The sequence below is a fragment of the Mytilus galloprovincialis genome, chromosome 6, assembly GCF_965363235.1.
Source record: "Mytilus galloprovincialis chromosome 6, xbMytGall1.hap1.1, whole genome shotgun sequence".
Classification (NCBI taxonomy): domain Eukaryota; kingdom Metazoa; phylum Mollusca; class Bivalvia; order Mytilida; family Mytilidae; genus Mytilus; species Mytilus galloprovincialis.
In genome coordinates this window covers 45,907,002-45,930,781 of record NC_134843.1, presented here as the reverse complement: position 1 = coordinate 45,930,781, position 23,780 = coordinate 45,907,002, and the positions used below count along the sequence as shown (strand labels likewise).

Here is a 23,780-nt window from a genome sequence, read left to right as displayed (position 1 = left end):
CTCACAAGGTCATAGGTGCATGTACAGCAGAAAAGCCCTTCGGACCCAAGAAATTAATAACGTGTTGTTTTCAATATTTTTTTCATCACTGGGTTGGTACCTCTGCTGGTGGACTATCAGTCCCCAAGGGACCTTAATAGTTTCTTAATATTTTCTAAATTTATAAAAGGACAATTTTAATAAAGTTTATTAAATCATGTCAGTACCGAAATACTATCATCAGCTCAGTAGTCAGTATTTCGGTACTGACATGATTTAATAAACTTTATTCAAATTGTCCTTTTATAAATTTAGAAAATATTAAGAAACTAAGGTTTCAACTCCCTCAGGCAAAGATGGCTTAAGATGAATTTGGCTATTTATTTTAGGTATTTTTGACATATAGCTCTTTAACGGTTTTGGTACTTATAGATCTATGGAATTCAAATGATTGGTTTGAGCGTTCCTGATGAAGGTAAATCCAGAAAAGCGCTTCCGACACAAGAAATTAATAACGTGTTGTTTTCAATATTCCCATATAAGGTGTAATACCACCATTTATTTTCTCTACTTTAGTCTTTGATAAATTTGCACTTTTCAAAAAATTGTGCAGAATTTATCTTTGTTTTATTAATACAGAAATACTTGGCATGGGTAAAGTTTTATCCTGTCCAGTACTATAGAAAATATTTCACATAATATTTCATTGCATAAAAGAAAACAAGAATGTGTCCATAGAACACGAATGCCCCACTTGTACTACAATTTACATGTTCAGTGGACCGTGAAATAGGGGTCAATACTTAAATTTGTCATTAAAATTAGAACCAGATGCTCTGCAGGTCGCAGCTTTATACGACCGCAGAGGTTGAACCCTGAAGGGTTGGGGCAAGTATGGACACAACATTCAAGCTGGATTCAGCTCTGAATTTGGATTGTGATTAAATAAATAAATTTGGTGTATTTACTGTCTTCTGATTGGTTAAAATTATTAGTTTTATTTTCAATGTTGTCAATTTTGATGGCGACACGCCCACTCTGAAGTTTAGTATTCATACGCCAACATGTTTGTACGTTGTTTTTGTTAATATAAATTATATAAAAAGTTCTTTGTGCCTTAATTTTTGATAGAAATTTATTTATAATGAATGGCAATAATTTATTTTGATTTTATTGAACCATAAAACTAATTTTTGACTCTTCACATTTCACATAATCCACTTCGCGGATTATTCAATGTGAATAGTCAAAAATTAGTTTTATGGTTCAATAAATTCAAAATAGATAATAGCCATTCATTAAAAAGCTGACACAGCATAGGTTTCTGACACAGAATGAATGTGGTCTAATGAACTTAAAAATTCTTTTTTTCTTTTAAGCAATTCACTTTGCTGTTGAATATTAATCCTCTCAAAAAAAAAATTGTTTGGAGAAATGTTCTTTTTATATCTGAAATCTGAAATGAGAAAAGTTGACCCCCTCCCCCCAATTTTTTTTTCATCTCCCCTTTTCTCTTATTCCAAAACTGATCTCAAATTTTTAATGGAGTTTGCAACAATAACTACTCATTTAAATACATTATAGTCATGGTTAAAATTAATATCAATTAATAGTAACTTCTAAAAAAAAATGGAGAATGTGTCCAAAGGGACACAGATGATGCCCCCGCTAGCATATAACGTTATAAAAGGACATAACTCAAGAACTGTAAAAGTGACACTGCCAAAAATTGAACTTAAACTGAGTTTAGAGGTAATAAGCATTATATACACATTTCATTAAATTGAGTTGAGACAAACTTAAGTTAAGAGAACAGAAACAATTTTTTTTTCAATTTTTTTCATTTGTAAAGGGGCATAACCCTAGAATGGTAATCAAAGTGCTTATAATCACTGAATGGAAAAGATTGTTTTAGTTGGTAGTAAAAGTGAATATTGCATGGTATATTGTATATTGCATTGATTTAAGTTGATTCAACTACTGTTTTGGACAAAGAAAGATAACTCCAATTTTCAAAGAATATTTCATAAAGCATTGGTTTTAGGTGATTCAACAACAACAAAGAACGATAACTCCAATTTATTGTTTTGAAACTACAAAAATGCTTGTTTTTGGCCCCTTTTCGGCCCTTTATTCCTAGACTGTTTGCCCAATAACCCTTAAAATATATCCCAACCTTCTACTTATGGTATTAAACATTGAGTTACAATTTCAGAACAATTGAAATACTTATACACAACTTATTGTCCTGACACTAGATAAATGCTTGTTTTGGGCCCTTTGGGCCCCTAATTCCTAAACCCTAGGGACCATAACCCCCAAAAGCAATCCCAAGCTTCCTTTTGTGGTAATAAACATTGTGTTAAAATTTTATTGATTTCTATTTATTTATACTAAAGTTATTATATGGAAACTGTCCGTCTTCGGACGATTCTGACGACGCCGACGAGAACGCCGACGTGATACCAATATAAGAACGCAAAAAATTTGCAGTCATATAAAAATCATATCATAGGGAACATTTGTACTAAGTTTCAAGTTGATTGGACTTCAACTTCATCAAAAACTACCTTGACCAAAAACGTTAACCAAAACTTTAACCTGAGCAGTGAGTTCGCACTATCTTTTTCTTTGTTCATTGGACAATAAAATTGGGGTCAATACTTTAATTTGGCATTAAAATTAGAAAGATCATATTATTGAGAACATGTGTACAAAGTTTCAAGTTGATTGGACTTCCAACTTCATAAAAATCTACCGTGACCAACAACTTTAACCAAAACTTCAACCTGAGCTATGCAGTTTGCACTATCTTTTTCCTTTATTCAGTGGACCGTGAAATTGGGATCAAAACTTTAATTTGGCATTAAAATTAGAAAGGTCATATCATGGGAAACATGTGTACTAAGTTTCAAGTTGATTGGACTTTTACTTCATCAAAAACTACCTTGACCAAAAACTTTAACCTGAAGCCGTAGGAACGGTTGCACGGACGAACGAACAGACGAACGGATGTGTCCAAACTTTAATTTGGCATTAAAATTAGAACCAGGTGCTCCGCAGGGCGCAGCTTTATACGACCGCAGAGGTCGAACTCTGAACAGTTGGGGCAAGTATGGACAAAACATTCAAGCGTGATACAGCTCTGAATTTGGATTGTGATCAAATTTTTGACATTACATGGTTTTTTTTTACACAAAACAAATGTCAAGATTTTACAAATCAATTAAAGATTTCTTCTTCAAACTTTTTAAATCTAAAATTAAATAGTTGACACAGCATAGGTTTCTGACACAGAATGAATGTGGTCTAATGAATTTAAAAGTTTTTTTTTGCCTTTGAGCAATTCACTATGCTGTTGAATATTAATCCTCTCAAAAAAATGTTTGAAGAAATTTTCTTTTTATTTATGAAATCTGAAATGAGAAAAATTTAAACCCCCCCCCCTTTTTTTTCACATCCCCGTTTTCCTTTTCCCAAAACTGATATCAATTCAAATTTCTAATGGAGTTTGCAACAATAACTACTCTTTTAAATACATCATAAAATATTAAAATGTAAAATAAAGTGCTTGTTATCACTGAATGGTAAAGATTGGTTGGTAGTAAAAGTGAATATACATTGTTTATTGTATAAAACAATAAAAAAACTTCATCAGCAACATTTTATATTGGCAAATTTCCAATGAAGTTATTTACATAAAGTTATTGGCAAATAAAAATAGAAAATGACATCATAGTCATGTCTGGCAAATGTTCAACATACATTATCTAAAAGCATTTTAGATAAGATAAGGAAAAAAAGCTTCACCAGCAACATTTTATATAGGCAAATTTCCAATGAAGTTATTTACATAAAGTTATTGGCAAATAAAAATAGAAAATGACATCATAGTCATGTCTGGCAAATTTCCAACATATATTATCAACAACTATTCTATACAACTCCAATTGAAAATTAATTGCTATTGCACAATATTGTGCAATTAGATATTTCTTGCTATTGTGCAATACTGTGCAATTGAAAATTTCTTGCTATTGCACAATACTTGATATGGAATCCTGATTTGGACCAACTTGAAAACTGGGCCCATAATCAAAAATCAAAGTACATATTTAGATAAAGCATATCAAATAAGCCCAAGAATTTAATTTTTGTTAAAATCAAACTTAGTTTAATTTTGGACCCTTTGGACCTTAATGTAGACCAATTTGAAAACTGGACCAAAAATTAAGAATCTACATACACAGTTAGATTAGGCATATCAAAGAACCCATTTATTCAATTTTTGATGAAATCAAACAAAGTTTAATTTTGGACCCCCATTTGGACCAACTTGAAAACTAGGCCAATAATTAAAAATCTAAGTACATTTTTAAATTCAGCATATCAAAGAACCCCAAGGATTCTAAGTTTAATTTTGGACCCTTTGGACCTTAATGTAGACCAATTTGAAAATGGGACCAATAATTAAGAATCTACATACATAGTTAGATTCGGCATATCAAAGAACCCCAATTATTCAATTTTTGATGAAATCACACAAAGTTCAATTTGGACCCTTTGGGCCACTTATTCCTAAACTGTTAGGACCAAAACTCCCAAAATCAAACCCAACCTTCCTTTTATGGTCATAAACCTTGTGTTTAAATTTCATAGATTTCTATTTACTTATACTAAAGTTGTGGTGCAAAAACCAAAAATAATGCTTATTTGGGCCCCTTTTTGGCCCCTAATTCATAAACTGTTGTGACCTCAACTCCAAAAATCAATCCCAACCTTCCTTTTGTGGTCATAAACCTTGTGTTAAAATTTCATTGATTTCTATTTACTTATACTAAAGTTATTGTGCGAAAACCAAGAATAATGCTAATTTGGGCCCTTTTTTGGCCCTTAATTCCTAAACTGTTGGAATCAAAACTCCCAAAATCAATCCCAACCTTCCTTTTGTGGTCATAAACCTTGTGTCAAAATTTCATAGATTTCTATTCTTTTAAACTAAAGTTCTGGTGCGAAAACCAAGAAAATGCTTATTTGGGCCCTTTTTGGCCCCTAATTCCTACAATGTTGGGACCAAAACTCCCAAAATCAATCCCAACCTTCCTTTTGTGGTCATAAACCTTGTGTTAAAATTTCATTGATTTCTATTCACTTTTACTAAAGTTAGAGTGCGAAAACTAAAAGTATTCGGACGACGACGACGACGACGACGACGACGACGAGACGGCGCAGACGACGACGCCAACATGATAGCAATATACGACCAAAAAATTAAAATTTTTGCGGTCGTATAAAAATCATATCATGGGCAACATGTGTACTAAGTTTCAAACTGATTGGACTTTAACTTCATCAAAAGCTACCTTGACCAAAAACTTTTCCCTGAAGCGGGACGAACGGACAAAAGTCCGACATGGGGGGTCCAATTTCAAACTCAATATTTTGTATTTTTTTTGTCTTGCCCTATTACCAATACTTTAAATTTTATAATTCCAAAGGTTCAGGCAGAATGAAACAGACATGTTGAATAATTTTAAATTTTAATAGCATACATCTCAAAAAAGTTGAACAGAAAACATACTACTTATAATCAAGTTTTGTAATAAAACAGTCAAGAAAACATTGCTCTAACCTTTTCCAAATGAAAGTCAATATAAAAAGAAAAATTCTAATACCAAAATTTCCATATTTTCTGCTTAATCATATAATAACAATCAAATTGAATAGCTTAATTTGAAAAAAATAATAATAACTAGTGATTGAAGTTTTTGCAAATAAAAAGAATCTTAATATATTTCAGTTGAAATAGTAAACTTTGAAAGCCCTGAGTTTTTGTGATCATTTGCAAAAATAAAAATGTCATTTCATTGTACCGTTTTTATGTAATTATATGTAGAAAAAGCCTTCTATTTTCAGTATTTTGTCACACGACTGACATATTTTACAAAGATTGAAAAATGCTATAAACTTGCACAAAAAATCACTTAGCACATTGCTATATCATTGATTTCAATTACTGATATCTTTTACTATAGGACGTTCTTTTTAGGGCAATTTAAAAAAACCAAAGAGAGGCACCCAAAAATGTCAGGAGTGTGACAACTGTCTTTAAACATCTATCACAGAATACATAGGACTTAAATGTCTTCTTCTTCTTAATTTTTCAGAAGTGGCTATTCCAGAGAGAAAAAAAAATATTACAACTGTGATATGTTTATATCATAGATGTGGGAGTGCATTATATATGTCAGGAGGGTGATGCTTTTTTAAGGCATTTTCTGTCAATTCATAATTTCACAGAGACAAGTTCCACAAGTTTCTTTGTGTTAGAAATGTTTAAACTAAGTTATATTCCTATCATTTACCTCTTAAATGTGTTATTTATCATGATTGTTTTGGCACAATCAGTTTTAATTAGTCATTTTTCTATTTTTTGTGCACAGTAATGCAAATTTATCAAAAGGAAATAAGTGTCTACAACTATAACATGTATAATATCATATAGGAAAGTGAGATAATGTGTTTTGTACAAAATAGATCAATTATTAAGTCTTTCCACTTTTCTGTGGAAAGACTTATTGTTTTTCTTCTGATTATTAAGTCTTTCCACTTTTCTGTGGAAAGACTTATTGTTTTTCTTCTGATTATTATTATTATTATTATTATTAGGTCTTTCCACTTTTCTGTGGAAAGCCTATTGTATTTGTTCTGATTATTATTATTATTATTTTTTTTTTTTTCCGCCAAATTTTGTTCTTGCGATAAATGTTTGTTTCGCAATATGTCGCTTAGATTTTTTTCATATTGTATCGCATAGTTTATGCGCTTTTAAATTTCACCCTGCTAAGCCGAACCATTTTCTTTGTAAGAGTTATCTCCCTATTCACTGTTTGTCATGTGTGTGCATCTCCTTCGTAACAAAATAAGAAAGCGACAAAATTCTTTTTACAAATTGTTCGTTACATCCTCAGGAATTTTTGGCTAATTTGGATCGAAGCGATTCGATGAAATTTTATAGGAGTTATGTACCTTTACGGAATAAATTTGTCGGTATGTTTTTTTAACTCATTAACCGTTAACCGTATAACCCTGGAATGTTTTTATTTGAGTCCCCTGGGTCCTAACTTAGAAAATTAGGTCAAGGTCAAAGGTCAAGGTCATATTTTAGATTTTCATATGTCTTTGATTTCCCTATAATTCTTGAATGGTTATAGATACAGAAAATTTAAGCAGTGAAAAATGTTCAGTACTTCAAGGGGCAACTTTGTTACATTATGACTGTATTGGTGTTACCATTATGTAAGGGACATAACCCCCATTGATGGTTTATAAAAAGCCATTATTAGGCAAAACTCTTAAACAAAAGGTCCTTGACCCATAGGGTCTTTTGCAATGACATTGTGAAGCAATGACCTTGACAAAGGTCACAAGGTCAAAGGTCAAGGTCATGTACATATGTGATTTGGGGCACGACTTGAAGAATTTTATGTGTGTTTGCCAACCAACCAACCAACCAACCAACCAATCATGATCAATCAATAATGATCAATCAACAAATCATGATCATGATCAATCAACCAATCATGATCAATCAACCAATCATGATCATGATTAATCAATCAATCAATCATGTTTCCGTCTCATGTGTTTAATATAGGGTTCAAGATCTCCTTTGTTTCTTTTTCGCTGTTTCAATTGACCCTTTCCAACGTGTTTAACCAACCAATCAATCAATCAATCAATCAATCAATCAATCAATCAATCAATCAATCAATCATGATCAATCAATCATGTTTCCGTCTCGTCTCGTGTGTTTAATATAGGGTCCAAGATCTTCTTTGTTTCTTTTTCGCTGTTTCAATTGGCCCTATCCAACGTGTTTAACCAACCAACCAACCAACCAACCAACCAACCAAACAACCAACCAATCAATCAATCAATCAATCAATCAATCAATCAATCAATCAATCATGTTTCCGTCTCGTGTGTTTAATATAGGGTCCAAGATCTTTTTTGTTTCTTTTTCGCTGTTTCAATTGGCCCTATCCAACGTGTTTTACCAACCAACCAACCAACCAACCAACCAACTAATCAATCAATCAATCAATCAATCAATCATGATCATGATCAATCATGATCAATCAATCATGATCATGATCAATCAATCATGTTTCATGAAAAATTGAAATTTAATATTGTTCTTGCGTCACTTCTGAAAAAAAAATCCACATGTACTCTGAAACTACAAATACAATCGACCTCAAAATTTGCAGTCAGCAGGGCATACATGTACTAAAAGTTTATAAAAAAACTTGGTGCAGATATCTCTCAAAGCTTTTCCTAGAGAAAAGAAATGGCAATGCCGTAAAAATCGCTTGCTAGGTCCGTAAATCTCAGTAAAAACCTACAATAAAATGTCCGCTCCGAGATTGAAATACTAATCTGTGTTACAAACAGGTGCTGAAAAATGTACATTATCAGAAAATAATCAATAAATGTGTTTTAAAGTTACACCGGATCAAATAAATCCAAATCATGCACTGCTTGTAAACTGTCATCAAAATGTCAATTTCCTACAATGACAAAAGAAATTACATTGTGTGCATTCCGTCTCTATACATGTTGTCTGTTCAAAGTCCCCACCTAAAAAGGAATAAAAAGACTATCTTTTCGTTATTATAAACCCGTGTCACGTGATGTGGCGCGCGCGCTGTACCTAAAATAAAAGAAAAACTTTCCAAACTAAACATGAAACTTCTCCGGTAACAATAATATAGACCCCATACAGAAACAAACAAACAAACAAACAAACAAACAAACAAACAAACACCCCCCCCCCCCAATTCAATTAATTTTAAAGGGGGAAAGACCCCCTACAATTGCTTTTTTAAAGCAATTGATTTATATTTATTATTTTTTTTTTCTTCCGCCAAATTTTGTTCTTGCGCAAAATGTTTGTTTCGCAATATGTCGCTTAGATATTTCCCAAATGGTATCGTATAGTTTATGCGCTTTTAAATTTCACCCTGCTAAGCCGATCCATTTTCTATGTAAGAGTTATCTCCCTTTTCACTGTTTAACCTTTGTGTGCATCTCCTTTGTAACAAAAAAAGATAGCGACAAAATTCTTTTTACAAATTGTTCATTACATCCTCAGGAAGTTTTGGCTAATTTGGATATGAGCGATTCGATGAAATTTTATAGGAGTTATCTACCTTTACAAAATAAATTTGTCGGTATGTTCATTTAACTCATAAACAGTTAACCGTATAACCCTGGAATGTTTTTATTTGAGTCCCCTGGGTCCAAACTTAGAAAATGAAGTCAAGGTCAAAGGTCAAGGTCAAGTTCTCAATTGTGACTTTTGCTTGTTTTTGCATTTTCTCCCACACTTTGAAAGAGACATACTAAAGAACAAGTGCAAAATGTCAGCTTTATTGTAATGAAGATATGCTACATTTAGTCTTATACAATTTAATGGCATCTTATAGGAGTAATTGCCCCTCAAATGTCTTGATATGAGGTTATTTGATTATGACTTCAACTAAGTTCATTATAAAGGCATTTGACCTTGTACAAAAGATTAGGTGACAAATGACCTTGACAAATGACTACCGGAAGTGCCCTTGAGAAAACCGGAAGTAGCCTTTTTTGCAGTTTTTTCATCTCAAAGTACCCAGAATCAATATATTTTGTCATATAGATACATACACTGATTACTGGAGACGAAACATGACTTCCAACAAACCGGAAGTGGCCAATTATTTCCCCTTCTACATACAATAGTATATAGAAACTATATATTTTTGGAATCAGTGTGAAATAAGCTATCATATGAGATCGGAAGTGACATTTATTTCACCGGAAGTAGCATATTATCTCCCTTTTATCACTCAAAAACATAATTAAACCATTATTTATCTCATCAGTATGAAGAAACTATCTTCTTATCAAAATTTCTTTGGTGTGGAAAGACTTTCAATTGTTCTCTGAACAATTGGTTTTTAATTATTATTTTTTTTTTCCGCCACATTCTGAAATTTTTGTTTCGCAATATGTCGCTTAGATATTTTGTATATTGTATCATATAGTTTATACGGTTTTAAATCTCACCCTGCTAAGACGAACAATTTTCTTTGTAAGAGTTATCTCCCTATTCACTGTTTATTATCTGTGTGCATCTCCTTCGTAACAAAAAAAGATAGCGACAAAATTCTTTTTACAAATTGTTTGTTACATCCTCAGGAATTTTTGGCTCATTTGGATCGAAGCGATTCAATGACATTTTATAGGAGTTATCTACCTTTACCAAATAAATTTGTCGGTATGTTTTTTTAACTCATAAACAGTTAACCGTATAACCCAGGAATGTTTTTATTTGAGGTCCCCGGGTCCTAACTTAGAAATATAGGTCAAGGTCAAAGGTCAAGGTCATATTTTAGATTTTCATATGTCTTTGATTTCCCTATAATTCTTGAATGGTTATAGATACAGAAAATTTAAGCAGTGAAAATTGCTTAGTACTTCAAGGGGCAACTTTGTTACATTATGACTGTATTGGTTTTACCATTATGTAAGGGACATAACCCCCATTGATGGTTTATAAAAAGCCATTATTAGGCAAAACTCTTGAACAAAAGGTCCTTGGCCCATACGGTGTTTTGCAATGACATTGTAGAGCAATGACCTTGACGAAGGTCACAAGGTCAAAGGTCAAGGTCATGTACTTAGAGGCAAATTGTGTGTTTTTTGGCACTATTTAAAGAGTTTTGTGTGTTTGAATTCCAACCAACCAACCCTCCAACCAACCAACCAACCAACCAACCAACCAATCAATCAATCAATCAATCAATGATCAATCAATCAATCAATCAATGTTTCTGTCTCATGTGTTTAATCAAGATCTTTTTTGTTTCTTTTTCGCTGTTTCAATTGCCCTATCTAACGCGTTTAATCAATCAATCAATCAATCAATCAATCAATCAATCAATCAACCAATCAATCAATCAATCAGTGCATGCAATTTTCTGTCTCATGTGTTTAATCAAGATCTTTTTTGTTTCTTTTTCGCTGTTTCAATTAACCCTATCCAACGTGTTTAAACAACCAACCAATTAACCAATCAATCAATCAATATATCAACCAACCAACCAACCAACCAATCAATCATTGTATATATGCTTCCGTTATGTGTGTTTAATACGGGGTCCAAGTTCTCATTTGGGTTTTTTCGCTTGTTTCAAGAAAAAAATCCACATGTACTCTGAAACTACAAGTCCAATCGACCTGAAAATTTGCAGGCAGCAGGGCATACATGTACTAAAGGTTCATAAAAAAACTTGGAGCAGATATCTCTCAAGACTTTTCCTAGAGAAACGAAATGGCAATGCCGTAAAAATCGCTTGCTAGGTCCGTAAATCTCAATAAAAACCTACAATAAAATGTCCGCTCCGAGATTGAAATACTAATCTGTGTTACAAACAGGTGCTGAAAAAATGTACATTATCAGAAAATAATCCTTAAATGTGTATTAAAGTTACACCGGATCAATTAAATCCAAAACATGCACTGCTGGTGAACTGTGATCAAAATGTCAATTTCCTCCTACAATGACAAAAGAAATTACATTGTGTACATTCCGTCTCTATACATGTTGTCTGTTCAACATCCCGACCTAAAGAGAAATAAAAAGTTTTCGTTATTATAAACCCGCGTCACGTGATGTCTCCTCAATCATGCGCGCGCGCTGTACCTAAAATAAAATGAAAACTTTCCAAACTAAACATGAAACTTCTCCGGTAACAATAATATAGACCCCATACAGAAACAAACAAACAAACAAACAAACCCCCCCCCCCCATTCAATCAATTTCAAAGGGGGAAAGACTGTCTACAATTGCTTTTTGAAAGCAATTGATTTATATTTATTATTATTATTAAGTCTTTCCACTTTTCTGTGGAAAGACTTATTGTTTTTCTTCTGATTATTATTTTTTTTTTCCGCCAAATTTTGTTCTTGCGATAAATGTTTGTTTCGCAATATGTCGCTTAGATATTTTTCATATTGTATTGTATAGTTTATGCGCTTTTAAATTTCACCCTGCTAAGCCGAACCATTTTCTTTGTGAGAGTTATCTCCCTATTCACTGTTTATCATCTGTGTGCATCTCCTTCGTAACAAAAAAAGATATCGACAAAATTCTTTTTACACATTGTTCGTCAAATCCTCAGGAATTTTTGGCTAATTTGGATCGAAGCGATTCGATGAAATTTTATAGGAGTTATCTACCTTTACAGAATAAATTTGTCGGTATGTTTTTTTAACTCATAAACCGTTAACCGTATAACCCTGGAATGTTTCTATTTGAGTCCCCTGGGTCCTAACTTAGAAAATTAGGTCAAGGTCAAAGGTCAAGGTCAAATTCTCAATTGTGACTTTTACTTGTTTTTACATTTTCTCCCTCACTTTGAGAGATACATATAAAAGAACAAGTGCAAGATGTCTGCTTAATAGTAATGAAGATATGATACATTTAATCTTATACAATTAAATTGCATTTTATAGGAGTTGTTGCCCCTGAAATGTCTTGATATGAGGTTATTAGATTATAACTTTAAGTAAGTTCATTATAAAGACATTTGACCTTAAACAAAAGGTTAAGTGACAAATGACCTTGAAAAATGGCTACCGGAAGTGACCTTGAGAAAACCGGAAGTAGCTTTTTTTGCAGTTTTTTTTCACAAAAAAGTACTCAGAATCCATATATTTTAACATATAGATACATAAACTGATTACTGAAGACTAAAAATGACTTCCAACAAACCGGAAGTGCCCAATTATCTACCATTCTACATGCAAAAGTATATAGAAACTATATATATTTGGAATCAGTGTGAAAGAAGCTATCATATGAGACCGGAAGTGACATTCATTTCACCGGAAGTAGCATATTATCTCCCTTACATCACTCAAAAGTATAATTAAACCTTTATTTATTGCATTAGTATGAGGAAACTATCTTCTTATCAAAATTTCTTTGTTGTGGAAAGACTTTCAATTGTTCTCTGAACAATTGGTTTTTAATTTTGATTTAAAATGGTATATTTTAAAGAAGTTTCACGGATTAATCATTCAAATGTTATTAGTCACACTCCTGACATGAATTTAACATTTTAAGAAAAATATGAAAATTAGCTATATTTTTAGGACAGATAATTGAACGACAGATAGTAAAATGAAGAAACTTTTGATAAAATTTCCATTCCTTAAAACATCCACTAGACTTGCTGAAATAAGCCAGGCAAAATTCTCTAGAAGAAATGAATCAAAGAAAGAGACTTCAAAAGAGAGAACCCGCAAATACTGGCAGAATCTGAAATTGAAAAATGATCAGAGGAAGTTAGACAATCTTAAACAAAATTAAAAACTACAAAACCAAGGTAACAAAAAAAAGCTTTAAGAAAGAAGAACTTTGAATTCCAAATTTGGTAAACAATATAAAGAAAAACAAAGGCAGTGGCAGAGAAACAGTAGAAAAAGAAATAACAAGAATGTGTCCCCAGTACACGAATGCCTATCATAGGGAACATGTATACTAAGTTTGAAGTCGATTGGACTTCAACTTCATCAAAAACTACCTTGACCAAAAACTTTAACCTGAAGCGGGACAGACGGACGAACGAACAGACGGACGAAAAAACGGACGGACGGACGGACAGATGCACAGACAAGAAAACATATCGTAGGTGGGGCATAAAAATTAAAAAAAAGTTGGGTTGAATTGGGACTTAGAATGGAACAAAAACAGCTGATTCAAATGAAAACAGACCTGTGACCATGCCAGATTCTGGATCTACAGTGAGAAAACAAACGTGTACAATGCACTAGAAAACAACTGCCAGAAAGCCTAGTGGATGTTTTAAGGAATGGAAGTTTAATTAGTTTTATCATAAGTTTCTTCATTTTTCTAGCTGTCTTTCAATTATCTGTCCTAAAAATATAGCTAATTTTCATATTTTTCTTAAAATGTTAAATTCATGTCAGGAGTGTGACTAATAACATTTGAATGATTAATCCTTGAAACTTCTTTAAATATACCATTTTAAATCAAAATAATTGATCTATTTGTACAAAACACATTTCCTCACTTTCCTATATGATATTATAGTTGTAGACACTTATTTCCTTTCATAAATTTGCATCATTGTGAACAAAAAATAGAAAAATGACTAATTAAAACTTATTGTGCCAAAACAATCATGATAAATAACACATTTAAGAGGTAAATGATAGGAATGTAACTTGGTTTTAACATTTCTAACACAAAGAAACTTGTGGAACTTTTCCATGTGAAATTATGAATTGACAGAAAATGCCTTAAAAAAAGCGTCACACTCCTGACATATATAATGCACTCCCACATCTATGATATAAACATATCACAGTTGTAATAATTTTTTTTTCTCTTTGGAATAACCACTTCTGAAAAATAAAGAAGAAGAAAAAACATTTAAGTCCTATGTATTCTTTGGTAGATGTTTAATCAAAGATCAGATTGCTCTGAGGGATACGATTGCCATTGTTTTCATTGACACATGTATACATGTAGCTGGATAATATTATTTTCACAACTTATTCAACTGCACATGTAAAATGTAATTTACGTAATCTGAATAGTTACAAAATAGCCAATCCCGGTTAAAAGTGTATGAACAATGTACTTAGGCCTATTGTGTTTAATTTTTGTACTATCAATTCCAAGTTTACTTTCCACAGCAGTCACTGAGACTCAGAGTGAGAGAAGTATTTCACTTCGTATCTTATCACCTATTTGCCTACGTTAATTCTAGGAAGAACCCCATTCCTAACTCTTTAAATATTTAATTTCCTTTGGGTCAGTGATCATGACTCCTTTCTGTACACATTCCTCGGTTTAAATTGAGATCATTTTTAATATAATACGACGTTTATCGACAGAACGAGTTAATTTTTCTCAACATTTGTTTTGATTGATTCAGAATTCACGGAAGCGACTTCCAGAAGGGAGACAACTTGAAACAATAATATGGAAGACTCCATTTCGCCTGAAGGGGTGCTGAAAGTAAACCTTTACGATGTGGACTACATTTATTTTAATTTAGATGATGCATATGATTTAAAAATATGCAACAACAATAACCCTCAATAGCAGACATACATAGAAAGGATCCCATGAGTTATAAATTAATCAATTGAGTGGTGAATCCAGAGCAACCATTTAACCTATAGGTACCTCTTGATTGCAGTCAAAAAAACTATACGCATGCGCATAATTACATGAATTACCTAAACAAACCCTGTAGTAAGAACGTATATTAAACCTAAATGGTTCTCAAATTTTTTTTATGGAAGTACAATATAAAATATCAGTTTAACAAGAAGTAATTGTAACAGGATGCTGTTACGAAGTCTCCCAAACAAAGCTCCCATAACTCGCCATTCATATGTTCATTTGATTTGATTTTTTGTCCCAAGAATATATATGGCTTACGAGTAGGGATCTCCACCATTTACAAGTATTCAAACAGGAGGGGGTGGTGGTGACCCCCCAGGGAAGTTACCTACATTTCATTTGATTTGTTTTATTGTCCCCTACAAGAATATATATGGTTTTAGGGTGGGGATCTGGACCGTTTACAAGATAATAGCACATTCTCAAATTGAACAGGGTGGGGCGACCCCCAGGAACTTCCCTTTAATTTCATTTCATTTGTTTTATTGTCCCCTACAAGAATATATATGGTTTAGGGGTGGGGATGTCGACCGTTCACAAGTTTTCAAACAAGAGGGGGTGGGGTGACTCCCTCCAGACTTCCCTTTTATTTCATTTCATTTGTTTTATTGTCCCCTACAAGAATATATATGGTTTAGGGGTGGGGATCTGGACCGCTTAAAAGATAATAGTACATTCTCAAATTGAACGGGGTGGGGGTGACCCCCAGGAACTTCCATTTAATTTCATGTGATTTGTTTTATTGTCCCATACAAGAATATGTATGGTTTAGGGGTGGGGATGTTGACCGTTTACAAGTTTTCAAACAAGAGGGGGTGGGGTGACCCCCTAGGGACTTCCCTCTTATTTCATTTCATTTGTTTTATTGTCCCCTACAAGAATATATATGGTTTAGGGGTGGGGATGTTGACCGTTTACAAGTTTTCAAACAAGAGGGGGTGGGGTGACCCCCCAGGGACTTCCCTTTAACTTCATTTCATTTGTTTTATTGTCCCCTACAAGAATATATATGGTTTAGGGGTGGGGATCTGGACCATTTACAAGATAATAGCACATTATGAAATTGAACGGGGTGGGGATGACCCCCGGGGACCTCCCTTTAATTGCATTTGATTTGTTTTATTGTCCCAATCAGGAATATATATGGTTTAGGGGTAGGGATCTGGATCGGTTACAAGATATAAGCATATTCTCAAATTGAAGGGGGTGGGGATGAACTCCCAGGGACTCCCCCTATATTTCATGTGATTTGTTTTATTGTCCTATAATCATTTCTGAAGACTGCATGTATCTACCACTTACAGTTTTCAAGTTATATTCATTTGAAATTTTTAGAAAATAAAATCCCATAGGGTTCTATAGTAAAACCCTCCCTTCTTACTACCCCCCTTAATAGCCCTTAATAGACCCCAATGCACAAACGAAAGATTGATGGCTCACCTAGACATATTAGTCTACCATTTTACGAAATCCTAAGTCAATCTGACAAGCGGTTTTGGAGAAACGCTGCGGACAAGTTCATTTTTTAAAGTGGCGGAAGAGGAAGAGGAAGAGGAAGAGGAAGAAGAATAATAAAAATAATAAGAACTGACCAAAAACAATAAGTCTCCAAACTTTGTTTGGGAGACTTAATAATGGTGACATATAAGTAAAACTCCACATTTAAGTTCTTATATAACAGAAATAGATTTATCGGAATTCAGAGAACTCTCACATTTTATCCACAACTGGGGAATTCCCTCTGACATGTTTCTAAATTTATAAAAATACTAAATATTAATACTGCTTAATTCTGATTTTCCGTGTTGTGAAAAACACGCATATAGGTCAAGGGAAATATCAAACATGAAGATTATGAAAAGAACATTATATAATAGACCGTTGGTTTTCCCGTTTGAATGGTTTTACACTAGTAATTTTGGGGCCCTTTATAGCTTGTTGTTCGGTGTGAGCCAAGGCTCCGTGTTGAAGGCCGTACTTTGACCTATAATGGTTTACTTTTTAAATTGTTATTTGTATGGAGAGTTGTCTCATTGGCACTCACACCACATCTTCCTATATCTAATTATAGGAAAGTTGTTTAAGTTCAATCCCTTTGTTTGTTTTTACCTTTTAAACCAAGACAATCATAAGAATCTGAGATGGTCCTTAATGTTTAGAATAAAAAGGTTGTGGTGAGGGCATTGTCCTGAGCCACTGGTATAAGTCTGCAGATTGCTTGAAAGCAAGCTTATCCCAAAAAACAGTTGTCACACTCCTGACATTTTTGGGAGCCTCTTTTTGGTGTCCATTAAAGCAATAAAATATGTAATTTAGAGCACCAATATACCCTTTATTATAGAGCTAATGTACTAATACAAACTTATTTCACATACTGACATTATCAGACTTTAAAACATAGTTACAAGGAAGCTTTGATTTTAAAAGTGCCATTTTTTTAAAGACTTGTTTTTTGTACATACCTTCACAATAAGGTCAGTGTTTACTTATTTTAAAATTTTATTGGATAAAATTACAAAAATATTAAAGTCTAATGATGTAGCAATTCCTGTTTACAGTTTATCTCTATCTATAATAATATTCAAGATAATAACCAAAAACAGTAAAATTTCCTTAAAATTACCAATTCAGGGGCAGCAACCCAACAACCTGTTGTCCGATTCATCTGAAAATTAGAGGGCAGATAGATCTTCACCTGATAAACAATTTTACCCCCATGTCAGATTTGCTCTAAATGCTTTGGTTTTTGAGTTATAAGCCAAAAAATGCATTTTACCCCTATGTTCTATTTTTAGCCATTGCGGCCATCTTGGATGGTTGGCGGGTCATCGAACACATTTTTGAAACTAGATACCCAATGATGATTATGGCCAAGTTTGGTTCAATTTGGCCCAGTAGTTTCAGAGGAGAAGATTTTTGTAAAAGTTAACAAACAACGCCGGATGCAAAATGATGAGAAAAGCTCACTTGGCCCTTCGGGTCAGGTGAGCCAATAAACAGCTGCGCCATGAGCGCATGATACGTCCGACGTCTTGTGTGGAAGTTTTATGCAATAATCATAAATAGTTTCTGAGAAAGTTTTAAGCAATTACCATTTATTGCTTTTGAGACACGGCGGGACATGTGAAACCCCCCACCCTGTTTTTTTTTTACAAATATTTTGAATCAAACCAAAAAGTAAACAGATCTTTAGATTAATATAACAAAGAAGTGTGTACAGTTTCAAGCAATAATCATAAATTGTTTTTGAGATACGGCGCGACATGTAAAAAAAAAACGTCCCCTTTTTTACAAACTACTCAATAACTCAAAAATAAATTTTTGACATTACCAAAAAGTATACAGATCTTAAGTTTTAATATAACATAGAAGTGTGTAAAGTTTAAAGCAATAATCATAAATCGTTTTTGAGATACGTCACCACATGTAAAAAAAACCTCCCCCTTTTTTACAAAATACTCAATTACTTAAAAATGAAATTTTGAATCATCACCAAAAAGTATACAGATCTTTAGATTAATATAACAAAGAAGTGTGTAAAGTTTTAAGCAATAATCATAAATCGTTTTTGAGATACTGCGCGACATGTAAAAAAAACCTCCCCCTTTTTTACAAAATACTCAATAACTCAAAAATGAAATTTTGAATCATCACCAAAAAGTATACAGATATTAAGATTAATATAACTAAGAAGTGTGTAAAGTTTTAAGCAATAATCAAGAATCGTTTTTGAGATACTGTGCGACATGTGAAAAAAAACACTCCCCTGTTTTAGTTACAAAGTGCCGCAACTCAAAAAGTTTAAATCTTATTTTCACCAAAAAGTATACAGATCATTTGACCATCATAAAAAACAACTATATAAAGTTCATGAAATTTAGATAAGTCGTTCACAAGTTACGGTGCGACATGTTGACGCCGGACAGACAGACGGACAGACGGACGGACAGACAGACAGATGGACGGACAGACAGACAGATGAACGGATGGACGGACGGATTGACGGACACTGGACATTTGTATACCATAATACGTCCCGTCAAAATTTTGACGGGCATAGAATTTTCAAGGGCGTATAAAAACAGCAAAATTTCCTTAAAATTACCAATTAAGGGGCATCAACCCAACAACAAGATGTCTGATTCATCTGAAAATTTTAGGGCAGATAGATCTTATCCTGATAAACAATTTTACCCAATGTCAGATTTGCTCTAAATGCTTTGGTTGAGTTATAAGCGATGCAATCCTTGATTTTAATGACAAATTTCTACTAGTCAGCTACCACCAGCTGACAAAATCTACTGCTCTGACGCAAATTTTACTGGTCCTGGAGAACCAGACCAGCTTTAATTTCGGCCCCTGTGTACCAGTATAGGGTAGAAAAATTCAAACTTTGTACAGATTCAAAATCACCTATATCAGCATGCAATTTACTTCCAACAAATATTTGACAATTCAAAAGTTATTTCACTATTTTCAAAGACCTTATTTGAACAATTTATTGTCACTTCTGTTTTTTTAGACGTATAAAGGGAAAAGCCCAGCTGGAGAGGAAGTAAATAATCAAATCTATTGTTGAGTTGATTTTTTAGGCATATGGCATCCTAATGATGCAGGCTAGACAAAAGTTCTCCATTTTGGAATCTCATTTGTACTAAAAACTTACATGTCCAAGTTGTCGTTTAATATTTTGGTATCTCTCTTGTAACTGCTCAGCCATTAATTTAAACTGGTCCCTTTCACTTCTGCAATGGTCCAACTCTTTACTTATAATCATAAGTGCTTGGCATTTGCTTTCAAGTTTCCTCTTACAAACTTGATTCTACAAGAAATAGAAAACATTAAATACAACAATTGTCCTTAAAAAAGGTAGTTACTAGCCAACTACATATGACTATATAAAGGGAAACTTTACGTACATTTGGCAATATAAAGAAGGAAGTTTTTTGATGGTTTGAAAACATAAAGAGAAAACTCCATTAATAAAGGTTAAACAATTTGTATACAAAATTCATCTAAAAATACTATAATGAATAAATAATACACATTCAAACTATCTGTCAATACTTCATGGTATTAAGAAATATAGGTCAGTCAGGAGACTACTACTTGTACAACTTTGTTTTATTAAATTGAAGAAGTGAATAATAACAAACTTTTATAAATAAATTTGTAATATTCGATATTACACTTTAAGGTTGGAATAGTCTCCACTTTATTTATTTTTATAGCCTTCCCACTTTTTTTCCAAAATCATTTTTTTAGCCGACACAATCTAATTAAATTTAAATCTCATCCACTTGCTCATTTTTTATGCGCACACGACCAACCATAAATAAATTGCTTCACTGAGTGCAGCCTGATACAACTGCAGAGGGTGAACCCTGAACAGCTGGGTCAAATTTGGACACTATATTCAAGCTTTGTACTGTCTGAATTTGAATTGTGATCAAGTTTTTAACATAGTATAGGTTTCTGACACAAAATAAATGTCTATTGTTCAATACTGTGCATGCGATTAAAGATTCTTCTTGAAATTTTTCAAAAATTTGAAATTTGAAAAATTTTGAAAAAAAAATGAAACTCCTTTAAAAAATTGAAACCCCCTAAACTTTTTGAATCCCCCTTTTAGCAAATTACCCCCACACTCAATCCCAGCCTTTCCTTTGCAGTTATGCGCGATATAGCCTTTTTGTGTTAATGCGGCGTAAAGCAACCAACAATCAATCAATCAATCCTTTGTAGTATGGAACCTTGTAGTACAATTTCAGAGATCCATACTCTTAAACACAAGCTATTGTCTAACCAGGTGCTCCACCTAGCGCAGCTTTATACGACGGCAGAGGTCGAACCCTGGACAGTTGGGGCAATTATGGACAAAGAATTCAAGCTTGATACAGCTCTGAATTTGGATTGTGATCAATTTTTTTTGCACAATGTTGTGCAATTAAAGATTTCTTCTTCAAACTTTTCAAATATTGGGGGGAAAAAAATTGAAAACTACCCCCCCCCCTTTTTTTTTGGCAATTAGTCCAAAACCTGACATTTCTTTATACATTATTTACAAGTAGTGTAAGGGAGGTAAAAACGAACATACCCAACATTATATGTTAAATGTTTTAGAATTACCTCCCTTACACTGCTTTAAAATTGTCTTAATTGTCCATTGACCAGAACAATTTGAGCCATAACCCCCAAAGTCAGTACTAACTATCCCTTCATGGTATGGAAACTGGTGGTATAATTTCAGAGAGATTCATACACTTAAACACAAGTTATTGTTAGAAAACTACAAAAATGCTTATTTTGAGCCCCTTTTTTGGCCCCTAATTCCAGAACTGTTGGGACCATTACCCCCAAAATCAATATTAACTGTCCCTTCATGGTATTAAAACTTGTGGTATAATTTCAGAGAGATTCATAAACTAAACACAAGTTATTGTTTGAAAACTACAAAAATGCTTATTTTGGGGCCCCTAATTCCTACTATTCGGACCATAAACCCCAAAATCAATACTATCCTTCCTTTCATGGTATGGAAACTTGTGGTATAATTTCAGAGAGATTCATACACTTAAACACAAGTTATTGTTTGAAAATTACAAAAATGTTTATTTGGGCCCCCTTTTTGGCCAGGGTTGGCAAAAACCCGGGTTTTATGAGTATTGCCCAGCCCAGTGGGAAATACTGGGAAAACCCGGGTTTTACTGGGTTTTAGTGGGTAATACTGGGCAATAATGGGTAATATAAAATACTGGTCTAAATTTTATAGAGGATTCAGTGATCAAACACAAATGTAATATATTTGAGATATATATAACTTGTTTTATTTGTCTAGATTGGTCAAACTGTAAATATAAAGCAAAAAAAAATTTTGTTTTCAAATAAGTATAACTCTTATTAAGAAGTAAGAAAAAAATACATTTAAATAATGTATATGTACTGTCACTAATTAATAAGTAATTATTTAGATTAGAACACAGATTTGTTTATGTAACAATAATCAGCCCTTTCAATTCTATAAATGTTAATGGCATGACCCCCTTAGGGTGTTTATTTAGCAATATGAATGTACAACAATTAAAATAACAATTCACTTAAAAAATGCATTTTTATCAAAGTTTGGGTTATTGAAACAATGCTTGGAATTATTGATAAACAAGGTATCCTTAAATGTGCAAATCTTGTATTCTGTTTACATATAGAATAAACATGATAAATGAAGAACAGAATGAAATTGAATTTTTCATTCTACTAGAAATGACTCAATGGTTATCTGTATAAAAAGTATATATTTAGCTGTGATACTATAAAATAACACCAAGTCTTAACTATTATGTGTTAAAATAAGCTTAAAAAATCATATTGCCCAGTAATGCCCAGTATTACCCATTTCTGGGAGTATTGCCCAGCCCGGGAAAACCCGGGTTTTCCCACCCGGGAATTCCCGGGCGGGTAATACTTTGCCAACCCTGTTTTTGGCCCCTTATTCCAAAACTATTGGGACCATAACCCCCAAAATCAATCCCAACCTTGCTATAGTAGTAATAAAGTAGTAGTAAAATTTTATAAAGATCCATTCACTAAAATTAAAGTTGTTGTCCAGAAACTAGATGTGTCTTTGGACCACGACGCAGACGATGAGATGGTTGTATAAAACTAGAAAAATGCTTGTTTTTGGCCCCTAATTCCTGCATGAATTGGGCAATTACCCCAAAACTCAATCCCATCCTACCTTTTGTGATATGGAACCTTGTGGTACAATGTAAGAGATCCATACACTTACACACAAGTTATTGGCTAGAAACTACAAAAATGCTTGTTTTTGGTCCCTTTTTGGCCCTTAATTCCTAAATTGATGGCACCATAATTGCTGAAATCAAGTAATTGTCCTGAAAGTAGAAAAATGCTTGTTTTGTGCCCCTTTTTGACCCCTAATTCCTGCATGAATTGAGCAATTACCCCCACACTCAATCCCAGCTGTCCTTTTGTGATATGGAACCTTGTGTTACAATGTCAGATGAATCCATACATTTACACACACGTTATTGGCCAGAAACTACAAAAAAGCTTTTTGGCCCTTAATTCCTAAATTGATAGCACCATAACTGCCGAAATCAAGTAATTATCCTAAAAGCAGAAAAATGCGTTTTGGGCCCCTTTTGGGCCCCTAATTCCTAAACGGCTGGAACCATCATCCCCAAAATCAATCCCAACCTTTCCTTTGTGGTATTGAACCTTCTTATCAAATTTTATAGAGATCCATTCACTTAAACTAAAGTCATTGTCTGGAAACCAAATGTGTGTTCTGACGACGACATCATACCATTATACGATCCCAAAGTTTTTTTGGGGGTCGTATAAAAATGAGTAAGTGCCAAAATTTAATTTTAATTTATAGATTGAATATCTACAACTTTTATCACAATACTTTAGAATAAAATTGATTACCAAAAAAAACACACAATATTATAACTAAATATTAAACGGAGTTTAAATGGTAGAACATTGTAGTAAGCATTATATATA

General features: G+C 33.1%; 1 protein-coding gene across 3 annotated transcripts in view; it reads right to left on the bottom strand.

The window, feature by feature from the left end:
• Positions 1-23,780, bottom strand: part of LOC143079716 (coiled-coil domain-containing protein 149-like) — a 172,144-nt gene that overhangs the window by 141,230 nt on the left and 7,134 nt on the right. For all 3 annotated transcript variants that reach the window (XM_076255250.1, XM_076255248.1, XM_076255249.1), the window contains exon 2: positions 19,918-20,073. In XM_076255250.1, coding sequence (XP_076111365.1) covers positions 19,918-20,073 — 156 coding nt within the window. The remainder of the gene's footprint in view (positions 1-19,917; positions 20,074-23,780) is intronic.